Source organism: Artibeus jamaicensis, unplaced genomic scaffold (genome assembly GCF_021234435.1).
Source record: "Artibeus jamaicensis isolate MK-2021 breed Jamaican fruit bat unplaced genomic scaffold, CSHL_Jam_final scaffold_584, whole genome shotgun sequence".
Classification (NCBI taxonomy): domain Eukaryota; kingdom Metazoa; phylum Chordata; class Mammalia; order Chiroptera; family Phyllostomidae; genus Artibeus; species Artibeus jamaicensis.
The window spans coordinates 13,879,252-13,906,310 of record NW_026522048.1 but is presented as its reverse complement, the minus strand read 5'-3'; the positions used below and the strand labels follow the sequence as shown (position 1 = coordinate 13,906,310).

Here is a 27,059-nt window from a genome sequence, read left to right as displayed (position 1 = left end):
TACAATGCACACGACCATTCATACAATAGATCATTCAGCCCAAGATATTAATAGTGTCACGGCTGAGGAACTTAAAAGAATACCATTCTCACAAAGTAATTTTTTCATAAAAATATGATATTCATATTCACATGTATGGGTTTCTTACTATAATATTAAATGAACAGTAAACAAAAAGCTTCCTGGTTTTAATTTACAATACAGTAAACATCAATAAGTTAACCCACGTAAACAAATCTCTTTGGAGTCTACAATAATTTTTATTAGTACAAAGGAGTACTGAGACCATAAAGTTGGAGAATCAATAATTTGAAGAATGGTGTAACTAACAAAGTATGCTGGAGAATAAAAGAGAAATTAAGGAACTCTAAAGAAAAATGTATTCATTTCAAAAGTAGCACAGAAGACCAAAACAAACAAAAAACACTATAAAGTCAAAGGTTTAAAAGAAAAAAGTTATGAGAGACCCACAAGGTCATTATCCACTTAAAAAAAAGGCCACCAACAAAAAACATTAAGATTACAACTCTTACCCTGGCTATGAGGACTTGCTGGACTGAAAGATGGCTGATACAAATCTTTGGTGGGTGTTGGATAAGCTTCTTTCCCTTGGCGATGACTCATCTTTCCTGGTGTCAGAAGTGGAGATTCTTCACTGTTTGCTATCACAGCTCAAGAAAAAACGCAAAAAAATTTAGACTTCAATGCTAGATTTATGTAAGTGCATACTTAGTAACATGGAATAAAACTATGATTGGACCTACCTCAATGCTTACATTAATTTTACCAATTCAATACTTGCATAATTGTTTTGTTTTCTTTTAATTTGTCATCAATCCCAAAGAAATTGATAGGCATGTATGAGTAAATTATACACATTTCGGACATTATAAAAATGAAAATATCTATTCAACTGATAAGAAAAAGCATTCCAAGGTTTATTGAGCTATTAATACATGTACTAACTCTATATTTACCAGCAGAACAATAAGCAAGATAGCCATTTTGCAGAGAAAATATAAATGGTCAATAAACATATGGAAATATACTAACCTCGTAAGTAGTCAAAAAATACAAATTAGTAGCAGTATAAAATAATATTTTACATTTACTGGAATTTCTAATTTTCATGGACAGTAGGTATAATTCCTGTTTTAAAGACGGGAAGGTTGAGGTTCATAAATTGCCTTGTCTAAGACTAAGTAAAAAAGCTAAGATTCTAATTCAGGACAATTTGCTTCCAAAATCTGGCTCAGAAAAGGTTGCTGCTTCAATTACAATTTAAATAGTGTTTCAGGCTGCTATTCACCCAACTTAGCCAAGTTACTATTAGAAGAAAGCAATGTTCTATTCCAGAAAGAACAGAGAAAAATACTCAGTAGAAGAATAGGGCAAATAATTGTAAACAACACCACAATGTCCTAGGATCTTTCCACATCCTTTTATGTTTCTGTGTTTTTAGCCTACAAAGCTTTACTTTTATTTTCAGCAAGAATTAGTCTGGCTTCACTCTATATTTAATTTTTATCTTAACCAGAACTTCACGTTCACATTTTTTCATGGTATCTTTTAACCAAACTGCATTAACATGTTTCCTATTGTGCTAAGTTTACAAAATTATATTTTAGCTCCTTAAATATCAAAGCAAAAATTAAAAGGCTTTCATTTATGATCCAAGATATAAAAAATTTATTTTCACATCAAGTCTATTAAAAAAATACTACTTACTGTTGACTCCTAAATTTATATCTCCTCCTGAACTCACTCACATATCCAATTGCCTGCCTTAAAATTGCCTGTTTTTTTAACTTTTTATTTATTTTTATTATTTTTTTAAAAATTTATTTAATTGTTGTTCAAGTACAGTTTTCTGTCTTTTACTCCCATCCCAGCCCACCCCCCACAGGGCTCCCCACCTCCCTCCCATTTTCACCCCCCTTAGTTGTTGTCCATGTGTCCTTTATACTAGGTTCCTGTAAATCCTTCCTCCTTTCCCCTGAAATCCCCTCCCCTCTGTTCTTTAACAGGCAACTCAAATTTATCCAGAACATAATTTTTGATTCTGCTTTATCTTCCAAACCTGCCTCTCTCCTGCTCAGTTAATGGAATCACTATTTCTCTCCCCTACTTCTCAGGCAAAAATCAAAACAAAACAAACAAAAAAAATGCTTAGATATATTACTCAGTTTTTCTCTTTCTTTTACTTCACATCACATTTATCTCTGAGATGTTCATATTCCACCTTCAAAATTTACCTGGGGTCTTTCTATGCATATCCACTTTCACAGCAGATTTCTACCTAGTCTCCAGACTTACAGCTTGCTTCTCGCTTGCATAGAGTTCATTCTCCACACGAAAACCAAGCAATCTTTGTAAATCATAAATCAGATTTGCATCATGCAGAAATATCATCAATGGCTGTTTATTAAACCTGCAATAAATTCCATGGTCTAAGGATTCAATTCAACATTGCCTGGTCCCTGCTTATCTTCCCAACCTCATTCTCTCCCACTCTCTTCTTTCCTCCCTTGGCTCCAGTCACAACGGCCTTCTTGGTATTCCTCAACACACATCACCTTGCCCTAGTCTCTAGGCCTTTATACTTCTTGATCCCTCTACCTGAAATATTTCTGCCCCCAATCTTCTCATTATTAACCCCTCTTGTCATTCGTTGTTGTGTTCAAATGTCATCTCTTCAGAAAAGTCCTTCATGGTGTCTTTTGATAAATGAGTTCCTATTTTAATATAGTATAATTTATCAATTACTTTGTTTTTTGTCCATTCGTATGCACTCCACTACAGTTATACTCTTATCACTTTATATGATTTTTAGTACAACTATTAGCACTATCTGAAAACATGTCATTTATTTGTTTATTATCTGCCTTCATTAATCCATAAATTCCCTAAGAGAAAGAAATTTTGTCTGCCTTATTTTACCATAAGTCCTCAAGTCCTGGTAGGGTCCTGTCACTGAAAGTGAATGTATGTGCGTATGTGTATGTATATAAAATTTATATAAATATATTTAAATATATTTTATTGATTATGCTATTATAGTTATCCCATTTCTTTCTCCCCTTTATTCCCCTCTGCCCTGTACCCCACCTTCCACCAGCATTCCCCCACCTTAGTTCATGTCCACTGGTCATACATGTAAGTTCTTTAGTTTTTCCATTTCCTATACTATTCTTAACCCCCCCGTCTATTTTTGTATCTACCATTTATGCTTCTTATTCCCTGCACCTTTCCCCCCATTCTCTTCCATCCCCCTCCCCGTTGATAACCCTCCATGTGATCTCTATGTCTGTGAATCTCTTCCTGTTCTAGTTGTTTGCTTAGTTCACTTTTGTCTCTGTTTTTTTAGGTTTGGTTGTTTATAGTTGTAAGTTTGTTGTCATTTTACTGTTTGTATTTCTTATCTTCTATTTCTTAGATAAGTCCCTTTAATATTTTATATAATAATGGTTTGGTGATGATAAACTCTTTAACTTGATCTTATTTGGGAAGCACTTTATCTGCCCTTCCATTCTAAATGATAGCTTTGCTGGATAGAGTAATCTTTGGATGTAGGTCCTTGCCTTTCATGATTCCAAATACTTCTTTCCAGCCCCTTCTTGCCTGCAAAGTTTCTTTGGAGAAATCAGCTGATAGCCTTACGGGAACTCCTTTGAAGTTTACTATCTCCTTTTCTCTTGCTGCTTTTAAGATTCTCTCCTTATCTTTCATCATGGTTAATGTAATTATGTGCCTTTGTGTGTACTTCCTTGGGTCTAACTTCTTTGGGACTCTCTGGACTTCCTGGAAGTCTATTTTCTTTGCCAAATTATGGAAGTTCTCCTTCATTATGTTTTCAAATAAGTTTTCAATCTCTTGCTCTTCTTTTTCTCCTTTTGGCACCCCTATGATTCAGATGTTGGAACGTTTAAAGTTGTCCTGGAGATGCCTAAGCCTCTCCTCCTTTTTCTAAATTCTTGTTTCTTTATTCTGTTCTGGTTGAGTGTTTATTTCTTCCTTCTGATCCAAACTGTTGATTTGAGTCCTGTTTTTCTTCCCTTCACTGTTGGTTCCCTGTACATTTTCCTTTATTTCATTTTTCATAGACTTTACTCTTTCCTCTATTTTGCAACCATACTCAACCATTTTTGTGAGCATCCTGATTAGCAGTATTTTGAACTCCACATCTGATAGGTTGGGTATCTCTTCATCACTAGTTGTATTCTTTCTGGAGATTTGATCTGTTCTTTCATTTAGGGCTGTATTTTTTTTTTGTCTCAGCGTACCTGTTATATAGGAAGTGGGGGAGCCTGAGGTATTTGCCAGGGCAGGGCAACCACTTTGCTGCATTATGGCGCTGTATGGGGGAGGGTTTCTGAGAAGAAACGATGCCATTTGCTCAGCTCTTGGTGAGCTTTTAGTTACTTCCTCCACTACCCACAAACTGGGCCCATCTGGCGCTATTCCCTAGTGGGTGGGTTTGTATACATTCTAGGACCCGATCATCTCTCCAACGAACTCTTCTGTGAGGCTTGGAGTTTCTCCTGCTGCCTCACCCCCCATAGGCTTTTTCAGAGGTTTTGAGGCTTTATTTTCCCACGCTGTAACCATGGGTTACATGTCTGTCTTGCTCCCCAGTTGTTCCTCCTGGTTTATCCTCATGCAAATGTGGGACCACCCATTCCACCAGCCACTGCCTTGCCCACCTGGGACCTCCAGCTGCACCTTGCCTCAAGTCTTTTCCACCCCAGCTACCCATCTCTGCCCCTCCTACTGGTCTGGATGAACGTTTCTTTAACTACTTGGTTATCGGACTTCTAAACAGTTTGATTTTCTGGAAGTTATGGTTATTTTTTGTTTTTAAATTTGTTGTTGTCCTTCTTCTGGTTGCGCAAGGAGGCAAAGTGTATGTACCTACTCCTCCATCTTGGCCAGAAGCCTCAAATGTTCTATATTTTCATGAAACTTCACTATCAAGAAGTACATGGTGCCTCCTTCAGTTACTAAATTAAGGCCCATTGAACTCTTAAACGTTATTATTGAAATTAAAAATGTATGGTGCTGATGTGCAAAGACAAACTGACCTAAAGAACATAAAAGAGAGCTCTCAGAAACAAACCCATGATTGTGTGGAGCACAGACATATAATAAAGGTAGGGGGAAAAAAGACTATTCAATTACTGATACTGGAAAAATTGGTTATTCACATTGGATGAATAAGTCCCCATCCTCAAACCACAAAGAACAATTATGAAATGAAAGACATAAATGTAAAAAGCAAAACAGAAAAGCTTTTAGAAGAAAATATAAGAGAATATCTTTATAGACGTGGAGTAAAGAATGAGTCTTAAAAAAATAAAGTAACTAATTATAAAAGAAAGAATTGATAAACTCCACTACATTTTTAAAAAAGAATGTAATAAAAGATACCATAAAGAAATTGAAAAAAAAGAAGATATTTGCATCACATACTTAACAAAAGGTTAGTATCCAGAATGTTTAAAAAAACACTCACAAATCAATTAGAAAAAGACTAATACTGCAATATAAAAGTGGGGCATGGGGGTGCATCAAAAAGAACAAAATACCAAGAAATAAATTTAACCAAGAAGGTGAAAGACTTAAACAGTATTCCCTCTCACTCATGGTTTCTAGATTCTAGAAATCTTCATTATTCTCGAAGTAAATAATTCGTAACTTTTCAGTTGTGTGTAATTCTGAGTGGTGTGATAAAAATTTGTGCCATCCCTCTCCATCCCATCTGAGACATGAATTGTGCCTTTTTCCAGTATATCCATGTTGTATGTACAAAACAATAAGGTATTTTGAAAGACCACATTCACATAGATTTTATTACAGTATATATTATAGTTATTTTATTTTATTATTAGTCATTAATCTCTTATTGTGCCTAATTTATAAATTAAACTTTATCATAGGTAGGTATGTAGGTAGGTAGGTAGGTAGGTAGGTAGGTAGATATGTGAAAAAAATAGTACATACAGGGTTTGGTACTATCCGTAGTTTCAGCCGTGAGAGTCTTAGAATGTATCCCCTATGGATAAAAAGGAACTACTTTTCCTGGCTGGTGTAGCTCAGTGGATTGAGTCAGGTCTGTGAACCAGAGGATCGCAGTTCAATTCCCAGTCAGAGCATATGCCTGGGTTGCAGGCCAGTTCCCTAGTTCCCAGCAGGGGACGCACTAGAGGCAACCATACATTGATGTTTCTCTCCCTCTTTCTTTCCCCTCTAAAGATAAATAAATTTAAAAAATCTTTAAAAAAAAAGAAGGAACTACTTTACACTGAAAACTGTTATGATACTGATGTAAGAAATTGAAGAAGATACAAATAGATAAAAAGATATTCTATGGCTGTTAGAAGAATTAATATTTTGGAAAATGTCCATACTACCTAAAGCAATCTATGGATTCAATGCAATCCTTATCAAAATTCTAATGGTACTTTTCACAAAAATAGAGCAAACAATCCTAAAATTTATATGGAATCACAGAAGATCCTGTATAGCCAAAAAATCTTAAGAACTAAGCTGAAGGCATTAAGCTCCCTGGTTTCAAACTATATTGCAAAACTCTATAATACAAACGATATGGGTAGGTATTGACATAAAAAAGACATAAAGATGAGTGGAACAGGATCAAGAGCCCAGAAATAAACCCATGACATAATAAACTTATGAAAAAGCAATCAATAAATTTATGACAAAGCAATCAATGATATCAGCTGTCTGGGAAAAGGACAGCTTCTTCAACAAATGCTGTTGGGAAAAGTATACAGTCATATGCAAAAGAATGAAACTAGACCACTATCTTACACCATACACAAAAATTAACTCAAAATGAACTGAAGACTTGAATGTAAGATTGAGGCCATAAAACCCCTAGAAAAAAGCATAGACAGTAAGCTCCTTGACATCAGACTCTGTGACCATTTTTTGGATGTCTCCAAAAGCAAAAATAAACTACTGGGACCATATCAAACTAAAAAGCTCTGTACAATGAGGAAAAACCATCAACAAAATGAGAAGGTGACCTACTGAATGGGAGGAAATATTCGCAAATCAAATATCTGATAAGGGGCTAATAGCTAAAATATATAAAGAACTCATACAACTCAACAGTGAAAAAATAAAAACCTATTAAAAATGGACAGTGTATTAAAACAGACATTTTTCCAAAAAAGACATGTAGGTGTTCAACAGACACAAGAAAAGGTGCTCAACATCACTAATCACCACAGGAATGTAAATCAAAATTACAAACCACAATAAGATATCATCCCACACTCCTTAACATAGCTATTATTTAAAAATCAAGAAAAAAACTGTTGGTGAGGATGTGGAGAAAGGAAGTCCTTTTGCACTGATGGTGGGACTATAAATTGATGCAGCCACTGTGGAAAACAGTATGGACATTCCACAAAAAGTTGAAAATAGAACTACCATCTAATCCAGCAATTCCATTTCTGTGTATTTATCTGAAGAAAATAATAATACTAAGTTGAAAAGATATATGCTCCCCAATGTTCACTGCAGCATTACTCACAATAGCCAAGATATGGAGACAACCTAAGTGTCTATCAATATATAAATGGATAAGGAAAATGCAGTTCATATGTATAATGGAATATTACTCAGCCATAAAGAATGAAATTTTGCCATTTGCAACAACATGGATGGACCTTGAGGGCAGTATTCTACTAAGTGAAGTAAGACAGAGAAAGACAAGGTAGAATCAAAAAAGACAAAGAACAATAAAAACTGAACTTATAGATACAGAAAACAGACTGGTGATTGCTAGAGGTGAAGAGGTTGGAAGGAGATGCACAATGGGTGAAAAGGGGTCAAAGGTACAAACTTCCAATTATAAAATAAGTCAAGTGGATACAACATACAACATGGAGACTATAGCTAGTAATACTGTACAGCATATTTGAAAGTTACTAAGACAGTAAATCTTAAAAATTCTCATCACAAGAAAAATATCTAACTATGTATGGTAATGGATGTTAATTAGACTTGCTGTGATCATTTTGCAATATATACAAATTGAATCGTTGTTATTTACCTGAAAGTAACAGGTATGTTGTATGCCAGTTATGCCTCAATAAAAAAATGATACAAAAAGTGGGGCAACTTGAATGGTGATTTCATGGAAGAAAAACTGCAAATAGTCAATAAATATACAAAAAATGCTCACTCTTTTAGTAATAAAAAAACACAAATCAAAACCACAAGAAATATTTTACACTCAGTAAAACTGACAAAAATTAGTAAGTCTGAATACAGATAAGGGTGGGATCCATGAGACACTTTAAGCACTGATGGTGGAGTATAAACTGATACAAGCACTTTGGAAAACTATTTAGACATGTTATATTTGACATAAAAAAGACATAAAGATCAGCAGATCCTGCGGGTCCAACAATTCTACTCTTGGCTTTATAACTAGAAATACTCTGATATGTGTGTACCAAAAGGCAAAAATTAGAATGTTGATAGTATACTATTCATAGTAGCAAAAATTAAAACAACTTTACTCATCATTAGAAAACAGAAAGGATTCATATGTGGTGGTATACATATATCATAAAATAGCACATAGCATTAAAAAAGGATTCAATGACAAGGAATTCAATTTCCAAGATTCAATGACATGGTTGAATCTTGGAAAAAGATGTTAATTACAACAGGAAGTCCTAAAAGATGACATGTTATCATGCTATCATTCTGATGAAATTAAAAACCAAGCAAACCTTAATGACACATACATAATTTTAAAATAACATCAAAAAGCTATTTTTTTTAAAAACCAAAGAATGATAAAAAATACAAAATAGCCATCTATGGGTAGAAGGCCCAGGGAAAAAAGAGAGAAGCAGCACATAGATGGACATGAGATATTTTTTAAATTCAAGTTCTTAAGTGGCAAATTCAAAATTTACTAATGGTATAATTATGCTTTATAATCTATGTATGCTACATTTTTTGTAGTATCAGTACACTTAAGGCTAATTTAAAATACATTATGAGAAATACAACTAGTAGAATTAAAGTATGCTTAAGTACTCCATCAGTAAGACATAGGTAACTGTTTTCAGTAAGATTAGTATGTAAAAAAGGAAATAGTCTAAGTATACATTTAGTTCCAGTCACCCATTTCTAACTTCTTAGTGGCTGAAATATTACTGTTATGCTTTTGATAACCTTGAGTAAGGTTTGTAGAAATAGCAATATACAGAGTATACTTTAGAAAAAAAACAGAAAGCTTATTTTTCTATTTTTCTCTCGCCCCATTCACAAACATTAACAACTATACAAACAAAGAAGGATTTGCATAATATAAAAATCAGTTTGCTATCCTCCATCATTTGCAGAATTGAAGACTAGTTAAGTATGAATTTAAAAAGGGTAGTAACTTTGTTTTTATCTGTATCCCTTGGCATAAAAGTGACAATAAATACTTGCTAAATGACTGAATAAATATTTGATGAATGAATCATTGCATGATTTTGGTGTAGTTTCTGATATTATAATCAATTGCCTCACCTACTAAAAATAGCATTACAGTGCCCTCTCCTGTTTGTACTTTGTAATGGAAGTAACCCACTTGGCCTTTCATATTGCTTTACTATCTTAACTACAGTAGAAACTAATCACACTGGGATAATTAACAGTAATATAATTAACATACCAGCTGGAACTTCTAAGGAGACTATGACTCTGTAACTACCATTCTTCACCTTCTGAATTCAACTCATCAATATAAAATCTAAAGAATTTTATAAGCCTCAGAGTCTGGTGTATGTATGCCCTTAATCTAAGTGAAAGCTAAAATAAAATGAAGTTAAGTAATTATTTTAAAGTCTTAATCTATGTAACTTGGATGGATCTGGAGAGCATTATGCTAAGTGAAATAATCCAGGTGGTGAAAGACAAATACCATATGATCTCACCTATAAGTGGAACCTAATAAACAAAACAAACAAGCAAGCAAAATAGAACCAGAGACACTGAAATTAAGAACAAACTGACAGTAACCAGGGGGGAGGTGGAAGGGAATAAAGGGGGGAAAAGAGGGAAGGGTTGTCAAGGAACATGTATAAAGGACCCATGGACAAAGCCAAAGGTGGGAGGGATTGAGGGTGGGAGGTGGGGATGGCTGGGGTGGGGGGAATGGTAGGGGAGAATTGGAGACAACTGTACTTGAACAAAAATTTTAAAAAGAAAAAAGTAAAAAAAATAAATAAATAAAAAATAAATCCCAAGTCTCTCCTTACAGATGATATACGTTTTCTCAAATACTTGAAGAATTTAAATATGTTGGTAAATAGAACAGATCCTAATAAAGTACTAAATGAAATTACTTTTTACTCTAATAAAAGATATACTGTCTCCAGGAAATAGTTCTACAGTCCTTTTTTACCTCTTGGCAGAGTACAATATAAACTCAACCCTAATATATGCTGTATATTTTTATTTACATAGGCTTAAAACATATAACCAAAATAAATGTCCTCTACTCCAAGTAAAAATTAAACACCTCCACTTATAAAACCCTGTTTCTAAAATAGAACCATTTCAACTGATATTAAAAATTAACTTCTATTTGTAAAGTTCAGCAGTGGCAATCAGTTCACCTGAGCCAACATTTGAATGTATGAGATAATTAGAGTAACTGAAAAATTCATAGAAAATATCTGCTAAGTATTACAAGTAAGACTGAATAAGAAAACAAAAATGTTTTGGTATTTGTATACTTTACTTTCAAAATTTCTACTATTCTAATAATGCTGTTTGTATAATAAACAATATATTTTTAAAACTATGTTGCAGTTAAAAAGAAATTTTAGCATATTGCCTTAACCATCTCTTTATAATAAAAATACATACATATTATATAAGTAGTATTAAAGACAAATAGCAACTGTTCTAAAACATTTTCATACCCAAATTTTCTATTATATAAAAATTCTGACAAACTAAAGCAGTATTTCTCATTTTCATATGGCACTGAGTTTCTTACACAATGTCCAGTCTCAAAGTAGTATGACTTATACTTTGTGGTGATTGCAGAAAGAAATACTATGAAGAAGGCCCTGGCTGGTGTGGCTCAGTGGATTGAGCACCGGCCTGGGAACCAGAGTCACTGGTTTGATTCCCAGCCAGGGCACATTCTTGGGTTGAGGGCCGGGCCCCCAGTAGGGTGTGCGTGAATGGGTGTGAGAGGCAACCACACATTGATGTTTCTCTCTTTCTTCCTCCATCGCCCTCTCTCTAAAAATAAATTTTAAAAAATACTATGAAGAAAAGGTTCTAAATGATTAACTAGATCATAGATTAAGCAATCTTATCTTTAAATAATCAAGATGTAAATATACAAATACTATCAATCTCTGATGGACACTGACTGACTATTTATATTCTTCACTTTGCATTTCAATGCCTGGAAAAAAGTAGAATGCTTAAAAATCAAAATAAAAATACCATATGCTTTTTATAAGTACATATCAAAATATTATCACGTCTCCAAACATGCTATTCAAACTTGAGCTACTTACTTGATGGTGCAAGGACATCTTTGCTATCACCAAGAAGCTTTTAATGCAGGGTAATTGAGCAGCAAACAAACACAATCCAAACAAGGAAGCAGCACAATGCATCAGGATTGAAGCAGCAGTGAAACAAAAGGACAAGGAAAATAGCATTAGTTTATAAGTAGAAAGCACATGCATATCAATCCTAATAATCACAATTCACAAAGAACTTCCTTTTCCACACATAAAAAGATCTTAGCTTAGACATTATCCAATATTTGTTTTGTTCTGTAAAATGAAGGTAGAAAGAGAAAAATAAAGTCACCCAAGTATTTTGTTTTGAAAATTACTCAAGTCAAAAATTATTCTGAATTATAATTTAAGATTTGGGTTAGGAGCAGTAAAAATTATTTAGAAATGTAAGATACAGCCAAAAGTTATTCATTCTTAAATTTAAATGGTTTAAAAAAATACAACACCCATGCACTATTAAATATTAGTTTTGCATGCCATGAAAGCACTTAACACTACATAGAAATTCAGTCTATTTTTTCTATAAAAAGAAAGAACATTTACTGAGTTCTTATTATATTCCAAGCATTGTGCAAAGACCTTTTACAAAGACACCAAGAAAGTAGAATAATTATTTTCTCAAATGGCAAAAAACAAAGAGGAATACTGATTAGAATGATTAATTTTATTAGCTCAGATGAAATTTTCTTAAATGAATAACTTGCAATCAACTAAAAAAGAAAAAAAGACTGCTGGCCTGTTGTCTAGTAACTACTTTCACATACAGCATTACACTAAATGTCACCTACGGACAAGTGTTCTGGTCTCCCTTGGTAGAAAAAAAGTCCTTAGCTCTCCTTCATTTCAAATACCAAGAATGATAGTAAATCAAAACTAAAGTACCACCCCCCCAAATAATCCCACCAACTACATTATTACTTGGCTTTATTTAAAGGGGATGAGGGAGTCTTAATTTGCTATGACCAAAAAAAAAAGAAGGAAGAAAGAAAAGAAATAGCAGTTGTTTGCTTTGGGCTTCTATTGTCTCCTAGGAAAAAATCTCAGCCCTGTTAGTTCCCTGAAGTGAGGATTATTTCACAATGCTTGAAACTGTGTTCTAATGCCTTTTAAAAAGGCATTTGCTCAAAAATACATACATACATACATACATACATACATACATACATAAAGGCACTTGCTCTGTTCATTATTCTGCAGTTGCCCATTTACTCATTTTTCTACAAGCTAATCTTAATTTCACAGAATAAATTTTTAAAAATACAGCTTTAGTGACAATCAAGTCCTTGTTACCATGTGAGTACAACTAGCAAGTATGTGGGAAGAAATTAAAGCATTTATGGTAGGCAATCTCTAAAATGGCCTAGAGATCCCCACTTCTTGGTATACAACCTCTTCTTTGAGAGTATGCTGGACTTGCTTACATCACTTCTAATGAACAGAATATGGCAGAAGTAAAGGCATCTATCTCACTTCTGAAATTAGACTACAAAGAGACTATGACTTCCCGTCTTGTTTGCAGTCCCTTATTCTTACTAGATAGGTCACCCTGGGGAAAGCCAGCTGCCCAACAGTGAGGCAAAGGAAATGAGAGGTCTGCAACAACCACTGAGTGAGCTTTGAAGTGAACTTCCCACCTTGACCCTTTTCCCCTCCCCTTCCATCCACTCAGTCAAGCTTTCAGAAAGACTGCAACAGGCTGCCTCTCTCCAGTAGCTTGACTGCAACTTATAGAAATTTTGTGCCAGAGTCAACTAGCAAAACTGTTCTTAGATCTCTGACCCACAGAAACTAAGATAATAAATGGTTGTCATTTTATACCACTTAAGTTTAGGATGATTAACACCAATAAATAACTCATATAATATTGGGAAAGTGAAGGAAGTTAAACTGATAGAGACAACTGTGGCAAGTTTTACAAATGTTTCACGGACATCTTCTTTTAAAAAATGTTCTAATACTGATATAAATAATTACTAGTTTCCCTAGATTTACCAGGAAGTTCCTAAAAGAAAGCATGGTTCTAATTATTTATACAGAGTTGGGAGTATTTAATTTCACAGGGCTGATCATATTTGAAGGTTTTGAGTTGGTCTTCTATGTAGGACTAAAGATTAAATTTGCTTTCACTGTACAGGTGTTAAATTCTCAAATACTGTTGATTAACAGCATCAGCTTCTGTGCACCCGTACCCCTTGCCTGCTTATTCCCAGAAAATAATCCCTAGCATATATGGCAACTCCTAAATACTTGTTTCAAATTATGCTGACTTTCAATTTTATATGCCCCTTTATATTTGGGTATATAAATCTGATTCTATTGAATTAATTCAGTATTTTTTCAGATTGAGACACTCAATAATAATCAAAATAAATATAGAGTATTCCAATCATAGATAATCCATCTATCCAAATATTTACTGGATACCTACTATATAGATAGGTATCATTTTAGGCACCAAGGAGCAATGAACAAAACAGACAAAAATTCTGCCTCTGTGGTAGAAATGGTTTGGTGTAGAAGATGAACAATAACATAATAAACAAGTAAAAATTTGTTATATATTATATAGGATAAGTGCTGAGGAAAAATAAGCAGAAAATTAGGACATAAAATGTTAGGGAAGTAGGAGTTAAAATTTAGACAGGGTGTCCTACTAAGGCTTCACTCCAGAGTTGACTGCATAAAATGAGGCTACTTACCTTAGAATATAAAAAGAAGAGTATTCCAAGCAAAGGGAAGAATAAGTATAAAGGATTGGCAAGAGAGCAAGTTTGGAGTGTTTGGAGAATAGTAAAATGGCTGAAGAGGTGAATATACAATGCAAGTATGAGTGTAACAGATGAAGTCAAAGAAGTAAAGGGGTGCCAGAGTACGTAGGACTTTATGGGACCCAGTCAGGACTTTGATTTTATTCTGAATGAGATAGGGGTCACTGAATGGTTCTGAGAAAAGGAGTGACATAATCTGATTATGTTTTAACAAGATTGCTCTGGCTGCTATGTTGAGAATATACTAGAGGAACAGGTATAACCAGTTAGGTTACTGCAGTAAACTAGGGGAGAGATGAAGAAGACTTGAACCGAGGTGGTAGCAGTGAGGGTGATGAGAAGTAGCTGAGTTCTCAAAGTATTTTTAATGTAGAACCAACAGGATTTCTAAACAGACCAAGAATGGAAAAAAAGAAAGAGGAATCAAAATGATGTCAAGTGTTGAGGTCTGAACACCTGGAAGGGCAGAGTTGCCATTATCTGAGATGCAAAAGGCAGTAAGAGGAGCTAGTTTACACGGAGGAATATAAGTAGCTCAGGTTGAAACACCTGAAAGTTTGAAATACCTATTAGACATCTAAGTCAAAATGTCAAACAGGCAACTGGATAAACAGACCTATACAGGAAAAGGTATAGGCTGGTAAAAAAAATATTATAAATTATGATATGTGTAAGAGTTAGGATATATGACCTCAATGGCTTAATCATAGTAGATTAAAAATGGCACAAAATGAAATAACAGGCATTAGAAAACATATGATGAAACAACAGAACTAAAAACCAAGCTGAAACACTCCAAATAAAAGCAGAATCACAACAAAAAGTAAGCATTTCCTCAGAAATCTTCAGAAGGATGTGGATACAAAGGCATTAAATTGGGATGCAAGTGAAATCCTCCTACAGTTGCTTTCAAGTGATGTTAATGGGAAATGAGATATAAGCAATTAAAGATTACCAATTAATTTTACCAAGTGACTTACCTCACGAATTCCTCTGCACACAACTAAACTGCACACTACTAACTTCTTACCACCTTTACGACCAGTGTGTAATTTTTGCAGTTCCATATTGTATAAACATGAATAAAGACAATGTGAAATTACTGATGTGGAAACACTCTCTACACAGGTATCTTGTAAGATATTTTAAAAATAAGAATAAAAAGCTAGCCACTCTTTTTGGTTTTTGTTAGCAAGCCAAAGTACAATATTACTATAATCTCAAAGAATCTAGGAACTCTTCCTCAGGTCGTTCAGAAAAAGACCATTAAGATAGGGCAGACACATTTTCTCTATTTGAGTAATTAATCATGTTTACCATTATCCCTTAGACAATGTCCACACAGTCATCTCAATAATTTCTTTAACATATAAATAAATTCTCTATTTTGAAAATAGTAAAATTATAGTGACATGCCAGTATACTACCAATGTACTTTAATTAAAAGCATGAAATACAGCCATTATGTACGTACGTCATTACTGGTTAGTCTACAAATCTCAGGAAAAGAACATTATGCAAAAAAAAAGTGATTTTGTTTTAATGTACTTCTGTATTTGCCATGTATAATCAGTACTAAAATCTTTAAGAAATGTAAATAAATAGGTAGAAGTTCATAATCAATCACATCTTTTGTCCTGGGAAACCTCTCAGTCCTGAGTAATCTAGGACAGATGGCTACACTATTACTCAAAAATAATCTCATGAGATCTATGTAGTAGCTTGATTCCATTGCCTTTAGCACAGCGCCTCCTTAACATACATATTGATTTGACTTAAGTCATCTTTTGAGCTTAAATGAAAGCACAAAGAGCTTATCAAGCACTGATATGAGTACCACTGGAAAATAAAAATCTAAGCAGGTGGCACCTCTCCCCCCAATAAAGCTTATCAAGTTGTATTCCTAGAAGCAATCCTGCCACAGCTATCAGAAGAGCCACAAGTCAGAAGCAAGTTTATATATATAAAGCATCTCAGGAGTGTTCTACTTAGTGTTATTTTTGGCTCTTACAGTAAGAAACTTCAGTGAGAGATATACCATATTTGGCCATATATAATGTACACTTTTTTGCCCAAATTTTTGAGGAAAAATTAAGGGTGTTCATTATACATGGGTAGTGCTTATTCTGTATCTATATGTCTTTAATTCTTTTATTTATGCTTTTGCATTAAAAGTGTAACTCTAGAAAAAAATAATGATATCCATGTTCAAAATAATACCCTGGAGACAACAGTTTTGTTTCTAAATGTAAATAAATAAATCATTTAATTCAAAAATTAAAATGAAAGGTTTTTTTCCCTGAAAGTGTGGGCCAAAAACGTGTGTGTGTATTATACATGGAAGTGCATTTTACACAGCAAAATACAGTATAATGCAGCTGAGATCTCTCTGTTCTTTCAACAGGAGCTATCACTCTACACATAACTGAGCTTTTCATATTCCTGCATCTCCTGCAAAACATATATGTGCACATTTTATCCCTAAGTTTTACAGGAGAGATTTTAAGGAAATATTTTTCTGGGAAACAGAGCTTATTATTGCTAAGTAGAGAATATGATCTGGCTGGCCAGGCATTTATTTAAAAATGACCTAATCACACATTTGATTCTACTTCTAGAAATGTATACTAGGCTGATCACCCAAAATGGTCATAATGTGCCTGTAGATATGTACCATAGTATCATGTATAATATCAAAACAAAAAACAATTTAAAACAAGGTATTAAATAAAAATACATTCACACAATAAAACACTACGTATTCATTAAAGGTTTTTTCCACTGACTGAAAAACATCCACTATATATTGGCTTTTTTTGAAAATCCTCACCTGAGGACATGTGTTTTTTAATCGATTTGAGAGAGAGAATAAGACAGAGGGATATCAGTTGCCTCCCATACATGTCCCTACTGGGGATCGAACCCTCAACCTAGGTATGTGCACTGACTAGCAATTGAACCCACAACCTTTTGGTATACAGGAAGATATTCCAATTAACTAAACCACCTGGCCAGGACATAAATTGGCTTTTAAAACCAATTTATGGCTTTAAAATTGGCTTTTAAAACCATAAATTGGTTTTTAATTGGCTTATAAAAACTTTGTATAATATGCCCCCCCTTATAAAAAATTTAATATGTAAGATGTACACATATGGACACACTTAGGAAAGATGTCACCAAAATATTAACAGTGGTTTGCTTTATAAGATTTTATTTATTATTTTTGTTATTTAAATATGCCATATTAGTATGCATTATAAAAAAAGATTAAACCTATTTACATTCTAGAAAAAAATGTTTTAAACTGATATTTTCAATCTACAGTAGCTACTTCTTATGACAAAATCATCTGACTAAAATAGTGAAAAATGTTTTAAGAATCCAATTTGAAATCCTAAAAATATGTAAAAATGTTAACATTTCAAACATAGCACCATATATATTACTCACTGTCTCTTGAACTTCAGCAACTTCGGAATATGGGAGGATCTAAAAAAGAAACAAATTTTCTCAGGAGTGATTTAATCTCATGTACCAGAATCTGAATCTAAAGAGCACCCACAGTTTATCAAAAGAATTAAGAGGTGCGTTAATCTTTTAAGAAGTAGCGAAGAAAAAAGGTACAATATTAAGTTTAAACTGGAAACTCAATCCTTTAAAAAAAAAGCCCAAGGCTTCAGAAAATTATAGTCAATCTTCCAACCTATGTAGTTCTTTCTGAAATGTTCTTTGTTTCTTCACAGACCCAGTTTTTTTCTCCAGACCTGGCTTCATTAAAAAACTTCATTCTGAAGCATTGCTACCTACCTATATGTTTGGGCATTATTGCAAATTAACTTCTTTGTTCTAAAATTCTATTAACAAAGGAAGGGCTTTAAAATGTGTTTTATAAAATACCTTTATGTCAAAAATAGCACTCAGTAGTTTCCCTCAGAATCAAGATTCCATGCCAACTTGCCTAATTTTCCAATGGTACCATCTTCCTTTCAATCACTCAGACCTAACCCCTTGAATCATCTGAAACTCTTTTCCCCCAACATCTGATCAAGTCATTAAATTCTGATGATTGTTACCTAGACAATGTCTTTCTCACAGTCCTTTCCTTCAATTCTCATTAATACCATGTAGGCCAGACCCACATTACCTCATTTATCAACTTCTGCATCTATCTCCCTTTCAATAAATATCCCTGTGTTCACTTTTGCCCCACTCATTCATTTACTATGTTAGGTACTAGAATTTAAAAACATGATAAAGACATGGTTCCGCCCTGGCTGGTGTAGCTCAGTGGATTGAGCGCGGGACTGAGAACTACACGATCGTGGTTCGATTCCCAGTCAGGGCACATGCCTGGGTTGCAGGCCAGTTCTCAGCAGGAGACTCACGAGAGGCAACCATACATTGATGTTTCTCTCCTTCTCTCCTCCCCTTTCTCTCTAAAAATAAATAAATAAAATCTTAAAAAAAAAAAAGACATGGTTCCTACTGCTAAGAAAATCATATATTGAAATTTGTATGCACTATACAGTAACTTGTTTGACATTGAGATAAGTTATCTCCAGTCTACCCAAATTACTCATTCTTGAAGCTAGCCCTATTGCTATCAAGTAATTTAACTTCTCTGAGGTGTATTTTCTCCTCTGTGAATACAGTTATTAAACATTACAACTTTCCAGAATTTACTTTATAGATTTTTAATTTTTATTTATTTATTTTTTAAAATGAGGTCTACTTCATAGATTTTTTAAAAGCAATATATAGACATCAAGCAAAATTGTTAGTAGTACAACAAATAACAAAGACCAAGAGAGGACCGATAAGGGTCCTCTTAAGGGAATGATTAATTTACCAACTATCACTTTAGCTATGTTGTTCCTCCATGTAAAAACATTTGATATCATCAATTCTCTAAAAAATAAGCTCTTGAAATGTACTGAAACCTTCTACAATTTTAGCTCAATTACCCATCCCAAGGAAATGTTTTCATTTCCTATGACAGTCTCACAACTCCAAAACTCCATCTATCTAAATTCAGTCTAGAAAAATTGATTGCTCAGAGTGATCTGCAGTTCTGTGGCTACTTTCTTTCTGCTTCCCTGCTTAGTAGCTGGAAAGTTCACTGACCCTGAAGGCTCAAATCAAATTGCCAATTCCATGACCAAACTTCAAGCTTAAGTTATCTTTCCCCAACTCTGATCTTCTACTATCAGTTTTTTGACAATGTATAGTTCACTATTATAGTATTTTCTCTATGTTACCATTAAAAAATCAAACTGTTATTTAACTTATCCCTAATATTATAATGATCTAGTACGGTACTGTCAGATAGAACACTCTGCAATGATGGAAACATTCTACACCTGTGCTAATCGATAGGGTAGATACTAGGTACACATGGGTATTAAATTGCTGAAATGTAGCTAAGAAGACTGAGAAATTCAACACTTAATTTAATTACTTTAAGTGTACATTAGTCATAAGTGGCTACCCTTTCTGTACATATCAGACCTAGTACAACCTGATCTTTTCCCAGCTCAACTTCACTGAGAATTTGCTATCTAGCACTTGCAACTGCAGACCAATCCTTTTCTCAAACTCTTCCCTTCCTTAGTTTCCCAGCTATTTTCTCTCTATTCTCTTCTTTCCTCTCTCTGCTTGACTCCCTTCCCTTTCTGCCCCTTAAAATAGTTATTCCCAAAGGCTGCATTCTAGAATACCTTTGTCCTCATTCAGCATGCTTTTCCCTAGATGACCCCATTGACTTGATTTTTAAATGGGCTCTATTCAATGAAAATTACCCAAATTAATTTCCCATCTCTTCCGAGCTCTAACCCCTTCTTACTCCATCCCCATCACCTTCCTGGTGCACTCATTCTTCTTACCCCAGATCAAATATCACATCCTTGCTAAGGGCTTTTCTGACTTCCCAAGTTAAGTATACCAAAGGGATACTACTATATCTTCACCTAACACAGAACTATTCCATCTAATTGTCACTACATCCTTCTATCAGACGGAACTACAAGGAAGAGTCCACATAGCTCTGTGTATTTCTAAGAGCACTGACCCTGCATCTCTGTCTTCCTGAGACTAAGGAGATGGAAAAACCATTCACTCACCTTTCCCCCAAACCTCAAAACTTACAGCCTAGACACCAGCCTGCCTAACAGACCTGCAAGGACCACACGTGGCTCTTCTCTTTGCCTAGAAAACTACCTTCACAGTTCTGCTCAAAAATCACTTCATCAGAAGACTTCCATGATATTCCTAAAAAAAAAAACAGCAACACCCATCCCCTCTTCCAGTACTCTTTATTCTCACCTTACTTTATTTTTCATCACAACAGTCATCACATAATACAGTATATCATTATGGGGGGTTTTGGGTCCTTGTCCATTAGAATGTTAGTTCTACTGGAGCAGGAACTTCATCTACTTTGTTCTCTTTTGTATTGCTTAAAACTATACATGGTAGACATTCAACAAATACTAAATGAATGAAAAACGTATAAATGAAAAAAGGTTTAATCATTATTATAAACATGTAGTTTGTTAAGTTCCTCTGTATAGTAAATGAATTAGTTTAAATTCTCATGGCAAAAAACGAGTCTTGCTCATCTTCATGCTTTACAAAATTTATCATTCTGTACACTTAACATAGAGAAAGAAAGAACTAATATGGACTACAATCATGAAATCTGATCTAAGTCTAACTCTACAATATTCCTTGCGCAAGTCTGAATAAACATCTTGAATTTAATTCTTATTTATTCATGAAATCTGTCCTAAAATTCTGTTATATTAAAAATTCAACCTAGAAAAGCACCTCAACGCTAAGAATATTCTTAGTTGTACTTAAAGCATACTCATATTTTCTTCAACTATCAGTCTTGGTCATCATCTGCCCAAATTCCATATTTGGTAATTCTTCCATCCTTTTTCTTAAATAATTCTGTTCTTTACAAATAACATTGTTACAGATTCACCACCAATTTTTAGTAATGGAACATAAGTTACATTTGTCCAATTCTGGTGATCTCTTGCCAGGGTTATATCAACCTCCTTCATCGAGGTCTTCATATACAAGGAAAGTTCAAAATCAATCAATGCCAATTGTAACTAATGTCACGCATCTGGTGAGACTACCAGTGAAGTGTGTGGTTATAAAATCAGAAAAGAAATTATTATCTACTAAAAGAAATTAAACTCATAACCTTGGCCTTTGACTTTATTAACATTCTCCTCTATATCTGACCTAACCATTCATAGTTACTCAAAAAGGTTACAAATTAATGGCACAATAGAAACCATGTTATCATCAATCGTGCTAGGTTAGATATGAAACTGGTTATATGAGATAGCTCATGCATATAAATATTTCCATGGGTGATGCATACTCTTATGACCTGTTTAAATAATTTTGGTTTTCAGTCTGAAAATCAAACTTGGAATTTCAGTTTAGCCAATTCTTCACACAGACGCATAAGCCTACATCATGACCAGGATCTAAATTAAGACATAAGGGCCAGTACAGCATAGGAAATATTTGGTAATAACTATTGTAACAACTATGTATGGTGCCAGGTGGGTGCTAGACTTATCAGGGTATCACTTCATAAGTTATATAAATGTCTAACCACTACACTGTACACCCAAAACTAATATAATATTGAATGTCACCTGTAATTGAAAGACAGTTTAAAAGAACTGCATATAAATACCTTCCTTCTATAGTTCCACTGTATTTCTAACATATGGCTGATTATATATTATGTTGTTCAGTATCAAGCCACAGACAAGACGGCTAATAATAGTATAGAAACATCAACCTCCGAGACTCATAATATCTACCACACATAAAAATTCAGTTAGCAACTGTTCTTCACATTTCAGCAACTACTTGGTGCCTAAATGCCAAAATATTCACCCCAGAGAGAAAAGTCAAAATTAGTTTCAAGAGAACAAAGCTTGGGTTAAATAAAATAAATCATGTATTACATACTTTCAGAGTATATATTAGTTAATGCACATAAAAATTTTAAGGATGCTTTAAAAAACTAGGTATTATATAGATTAGTTTGTAATAGAAACACATTAGCCTTTATAGTTAATAAGACTAATAGAATTAGAGCATCTGTACTGAAATCCTAACATAGCCTACTGACTAGCTATGTGATCTTAGGTAAATTACTAACCTCTTCAGAACCTCAGCTTCTTCACTTCTAAAAAGAGAGTAGTATATATTATATACTTCACATTATCATGGAAAGGATAAATGAGAAAATGTGGGAGACATCAAGCCAAGGTCAGGACTCACAATAAGTGTGCAAAAAATTTTTTTCTCTCTCACACAAATATAGTAACCCAAACATGGAAAGTGCAGATTCTAGAAATCTAGGGGAAAAAGCAAAATCCAGAAGAGACATATTTTCTAGTCTGCTACTACTACTACCCTACAGACTTAAACTACTTTTTACCTAGATTGTACAACTGCATGCTAACTTTTTCCCTGGGCTAACTTTCTCAATTTCTATGGTTCTCAACCTCAGTTCCATATGGACATCACTCAAGAGACTTTAAAAAGTATTGATATCTGCATCTCAGCCTCTAAGATTCTAATTCAGTTTGTTAATATAGTACCATAGCCTGAGCACTAGAATTTTTCAAAACACCTCAGACAATGTCAATATTCAGTTGGTTCCCCCCTCACAATATTCCATAATTCTGCCAAGATGATTTTCCTAAGCTACAACTCTGAACAGGTTATTTCTCTGCTAAAAAAGTTAAAATAAAAATAAATCAATGGTTTGACATTACCTTAAGATCTTAAGAACAAAAACCCCAGACTGTAAAATTTGTGTAATCTGATTCTAACATAGGTGAGGTGCAGTATAGAAAAATCATTAAAGCTTGGCCTCTAGAAACAAAATGTATCCCAGTTCTTACCATTACTAGTCATGTGACCTTAAGTAATTTACTTATCTCTGTTTTCTCTCTATTAAAGGGGGGTTAATAATACTATCTCATAAGGTTATGTGAAGATTACGTGAGTCTACCTGCAAAGCACTTGGAATAGCCCCTGGTACGTAACAGAAATTTAATAAATGTTAGTTGTTACTCATTTCCTCTAGCCTTATTTTCTACTAATTCCCCTAAAGCAGCAAAGAATATTGCCTGTGAGACCTAAAACCTGCTCTGAACATAATGTAGTAAGAAACCTACCAAGGTATTATGTGACTCAGATGTATACTCAATGAAGGTAGGTTAGTTTGCTAAACTCAATAAATGTTTGACCAAAATTAAAGTTGATGTGTATGTGTGCATCTATGTATACAGATACATTAATATAAATTCATATACCTATTCACATTTACATAAAAATTCATTCCCTCCCCCAGGCTCTTTTTTGTTCCATTGCTGCTACTTGCGCTATACTCAGTTTAAAGTGATTTCTAAAATCATAAGCTAATGAAAACCTACTAAGGTGATGTGAAGTCTAAATAAAAATCCTTCGTTGCTCTATTCTCACCAGCTAATTGGCACATGAAGATTTTCTCTAACTTTTAATAAAATTTATCTTTATGTATCTCCAACATGCTAAATCCTTTGCATAAAACCACTTTCTTACATTTATGGGACTCCCATTTTTTGAAAAAGTAGGAATAAATTTATTTTAAGATTCTTAATGAGTATTATTTTAATTAAGAGTTAAATGTAGAGCTATGAGAGTCTTGGCTTTCATTATATTCTGCTTGCAAAATGCAACTACATGTCTTAAAAATGAGAAACAGCAAGTGATAATGCTTATGAAAAATCTTTAATCCCTACTTTAAAAATCTGAATGATTGCATATATGGATATTAAAAGAAATAATAAATCATTAAAACCAGTTTTCCTCCTGAAGTCTAGTTTAGCAAAACAAATAGCTTTCTAATGGGTAAATGACATAATCTATTCACTTGGGAGCTAGTTATCTTAATAGTTCTACTTTTGATCCTTAAGTTGTGGGCTTGTCAGAGCAGGCAAAGATCTATCTTATATTAATAAACTGTGCAATACAGCTACTATTCTTTTGAATCTTTGGTACATTTTCAGCTATCACCTTACCCATTTTAAATGCAGGGAAGACAAAGCCAAAAAGAAAGTAATCAATTTCTTTTGCAAATGAGAACTGAGTTCCTTATTAGTGAAATAACTAACACCCTTCCTAAACCCATGCCTAGTGGCGGATGGGAAGCAACCTTAGAGCAGAAGAGTGTATAGTACCACAGATGGAGGAAAAGTAAGCGGGTTGAAGTGTAAGAAGGGGGATTGGGTGCCATTTTTCTGTTCTATTTCTCTTTGTAATCCTGGACAGATCATTGTTCATCCTGCCATTACCACCAGGCAAAAAATAACTGAAAACCAACCAGAGGCACTAAACACAGCTCTAAAGACTTCTGTTTTTAAACTGTGCCCATGTGCAGTCTCAGTGTGCAAGTAAGTGCAGGAGAAAACACTGACCACTACCTTGCACTGCTCTTTCCCCAAAATCAGCTACGTGATTACAACTAAGGGGGCAGCTGGTGGAAAAGAACTATGGCCCAGAGTACAAATACAAAAACGTTCTGTAGGAAACAGAACATACGAGTGGAAAAGGCAAATGAGGAATGATGAAGCAACAATTTTAACAAGAGAGTCTCCATCCTAACACATGTATTATGCCCTAGAGTAAACAAGTGTCTCTGTGACCTTATCTTTCTATCCAGGACAGTATGAAACAAGGCAGTTAATATTCCCAGGAGAGTTTTATTTCCAAGAAAGTATAACCTCATAAACAAATAATTAACGTTCTAAGTAGACCAAGGATTGTGAGTGAAAACAACCTGAAAAATCTCAGAAGAAGCAAAAATTAGTGAACCAAACTTATTTAAAAAACCTTAAAATAACCATAATAAATATATTCAAAAGATATGGGATAATATTATTTTTTTAAAAAGCATAACAAAGCAATCATAAAGAAAATAGCTAGAAATACTGGGTATAAAAATATTATGGTAAAATAAAGTATACAGGAGACTTGAACAGAAAAAAGATACAATAATAAATTAGTGAGCTGAAACAGTAATAAATACAACAAGAAAGTATAAAGGGAAAAAAAGGTGAAAAAAATGAGATAGAAACAAAAATGCCACATTCACATAATAAAAGACCCCCCAAATAAGATACAATGGATTTTTAAAATAAATATATTAAATAAATTTAAAACCTATTCAAAATGGGTAAATTTCTAGAAAAACATGAAAAGATGTAGACTCCCCCAACTCTCACCTATGGATACACATACACAAAACCACAGGCTCAGTTGCATAGAAATTAAAAAGAAAGAAAAACAATTATTTGTATATGATATGAATGAGACAAAATATTTAAACCTAAAAACAAAGTAAGTTGGAATGCAAGAGACACCTGTTAAATGTCAACAAGAAAAAAGAAACAAAACAAAAACAAAATAAAAAAAAACTCCTTGAAGGTACAGATCAGGTTTTAAGGGTGAGTAAAATTATGAAATAGGCAAATTTTATCTTGGTTATCACTCCCTCATTCCACACCTCTGTCCCTCATCACCTTCTGGGTCTCTTCTTATCAGGTAGCTCTCAATGATTTTTCCTTAAATGTTAGCTCCTGAAAGTTTAAACAAGCAATTCTCAAACTTTGGGGTCTCCAGATTTCTTTATATTCCTACAAATTCCTAAGACTCCAAAGATATGTTGTTTATGTGGATTGTATCTATTGATATTTGCTGTACTAGAAATTAAAAGTGAGAAATTCATTATCTCAACTAGGTGAGCAAGGTTAACATCAATGGTGGTAAGTCATGTTGATAGTATACAAGGTCTGTCCAGAAGGTATCCAACCATGTAATATGAAAACTAGAGACACTTACTGAAGAAGATACAAGATACAAGAAACACTGCATACAAGACAATGACACCTCAGTCCCCTATACAGTAGGCACCTTGGGACCTCACACAGTTCCCCCAGTTGCCATCAGCTGTCCCATCGTATTTTCATGAATCTCATCAATGTCTGAAATCTCTTCCCTTTCAAAGGTGATTTTAATTTTGGGAAAAGCCAGATGTTGCAGGTTGCCAAATATGGGCTGTAGTAGGGCTGAGTTACCTGGGTGATCAGATGTTTCACCAAAGAACTCTGCAGAGATGTGATGCATGAGTGGGCGCATTTTGTGATGAAGCTGCCAATCACCAGGTGCCCATAGCTGTTGCCTTCCGAATCATCCAAATAATTTCCACAGAGGAATGTTCAAGCTTAACAGCAAAATATGATGAAGATTCATTGCTTTACTCAGTCACTTTGAATGGAACGGCCACACAGCACACATGTTCACTCAACAATGTCTACCACCCCCACTGAGTAGTACAGTGAAATCATCATTGCTCACTCATGCTCAATCCAGTCCACCCTCCTTGGCTTCCAGGTTACACACAGATGTCACATAAACCATTCTTTTTTCTTTTAATTTATTGTTTTTTAAGATTTTATTTATATATCTTTAGAGGGGAAGGGAAGGAGAGAGGGAGAGAAACATCAATGTATGGTTGCCTCTCGTGAGTCCCCTGCTGGGAACTGGCCTGCAACCCAGGCATGTGCCCTGACTGGGAACTGAACTGCAATCGTGTGGTTTGCAGGCCCACGCTCAATCC

At 34.2% G+C, this 27,059-nt stretch overlaps 1 protein-coding gene across 1 annotated transcript in view; it reads right to left on the bottom strand.

The window, feature by feature from the left end:
• OSBPL8 (oxysterol binding protein like 8) overlaps positions 1–27,059 on the bottom strand; it is a gene marked incomplete at its 3' end in the record, with an annotated part of 149,703 nt that overhangs the window by 57,463 nt on the left and 65,181 nt on the right. The window contains 3 exon segments of the mRNA XM_053658776.1: positions 534–671; positions 11,577–11,613; positions 17,807–17,845. Of these exon segments, the coding sequence (XP_053514751.1) occupies positions 534–671; positions 11,577–11,613; positions 17,807–17,845 (214 nt within the window).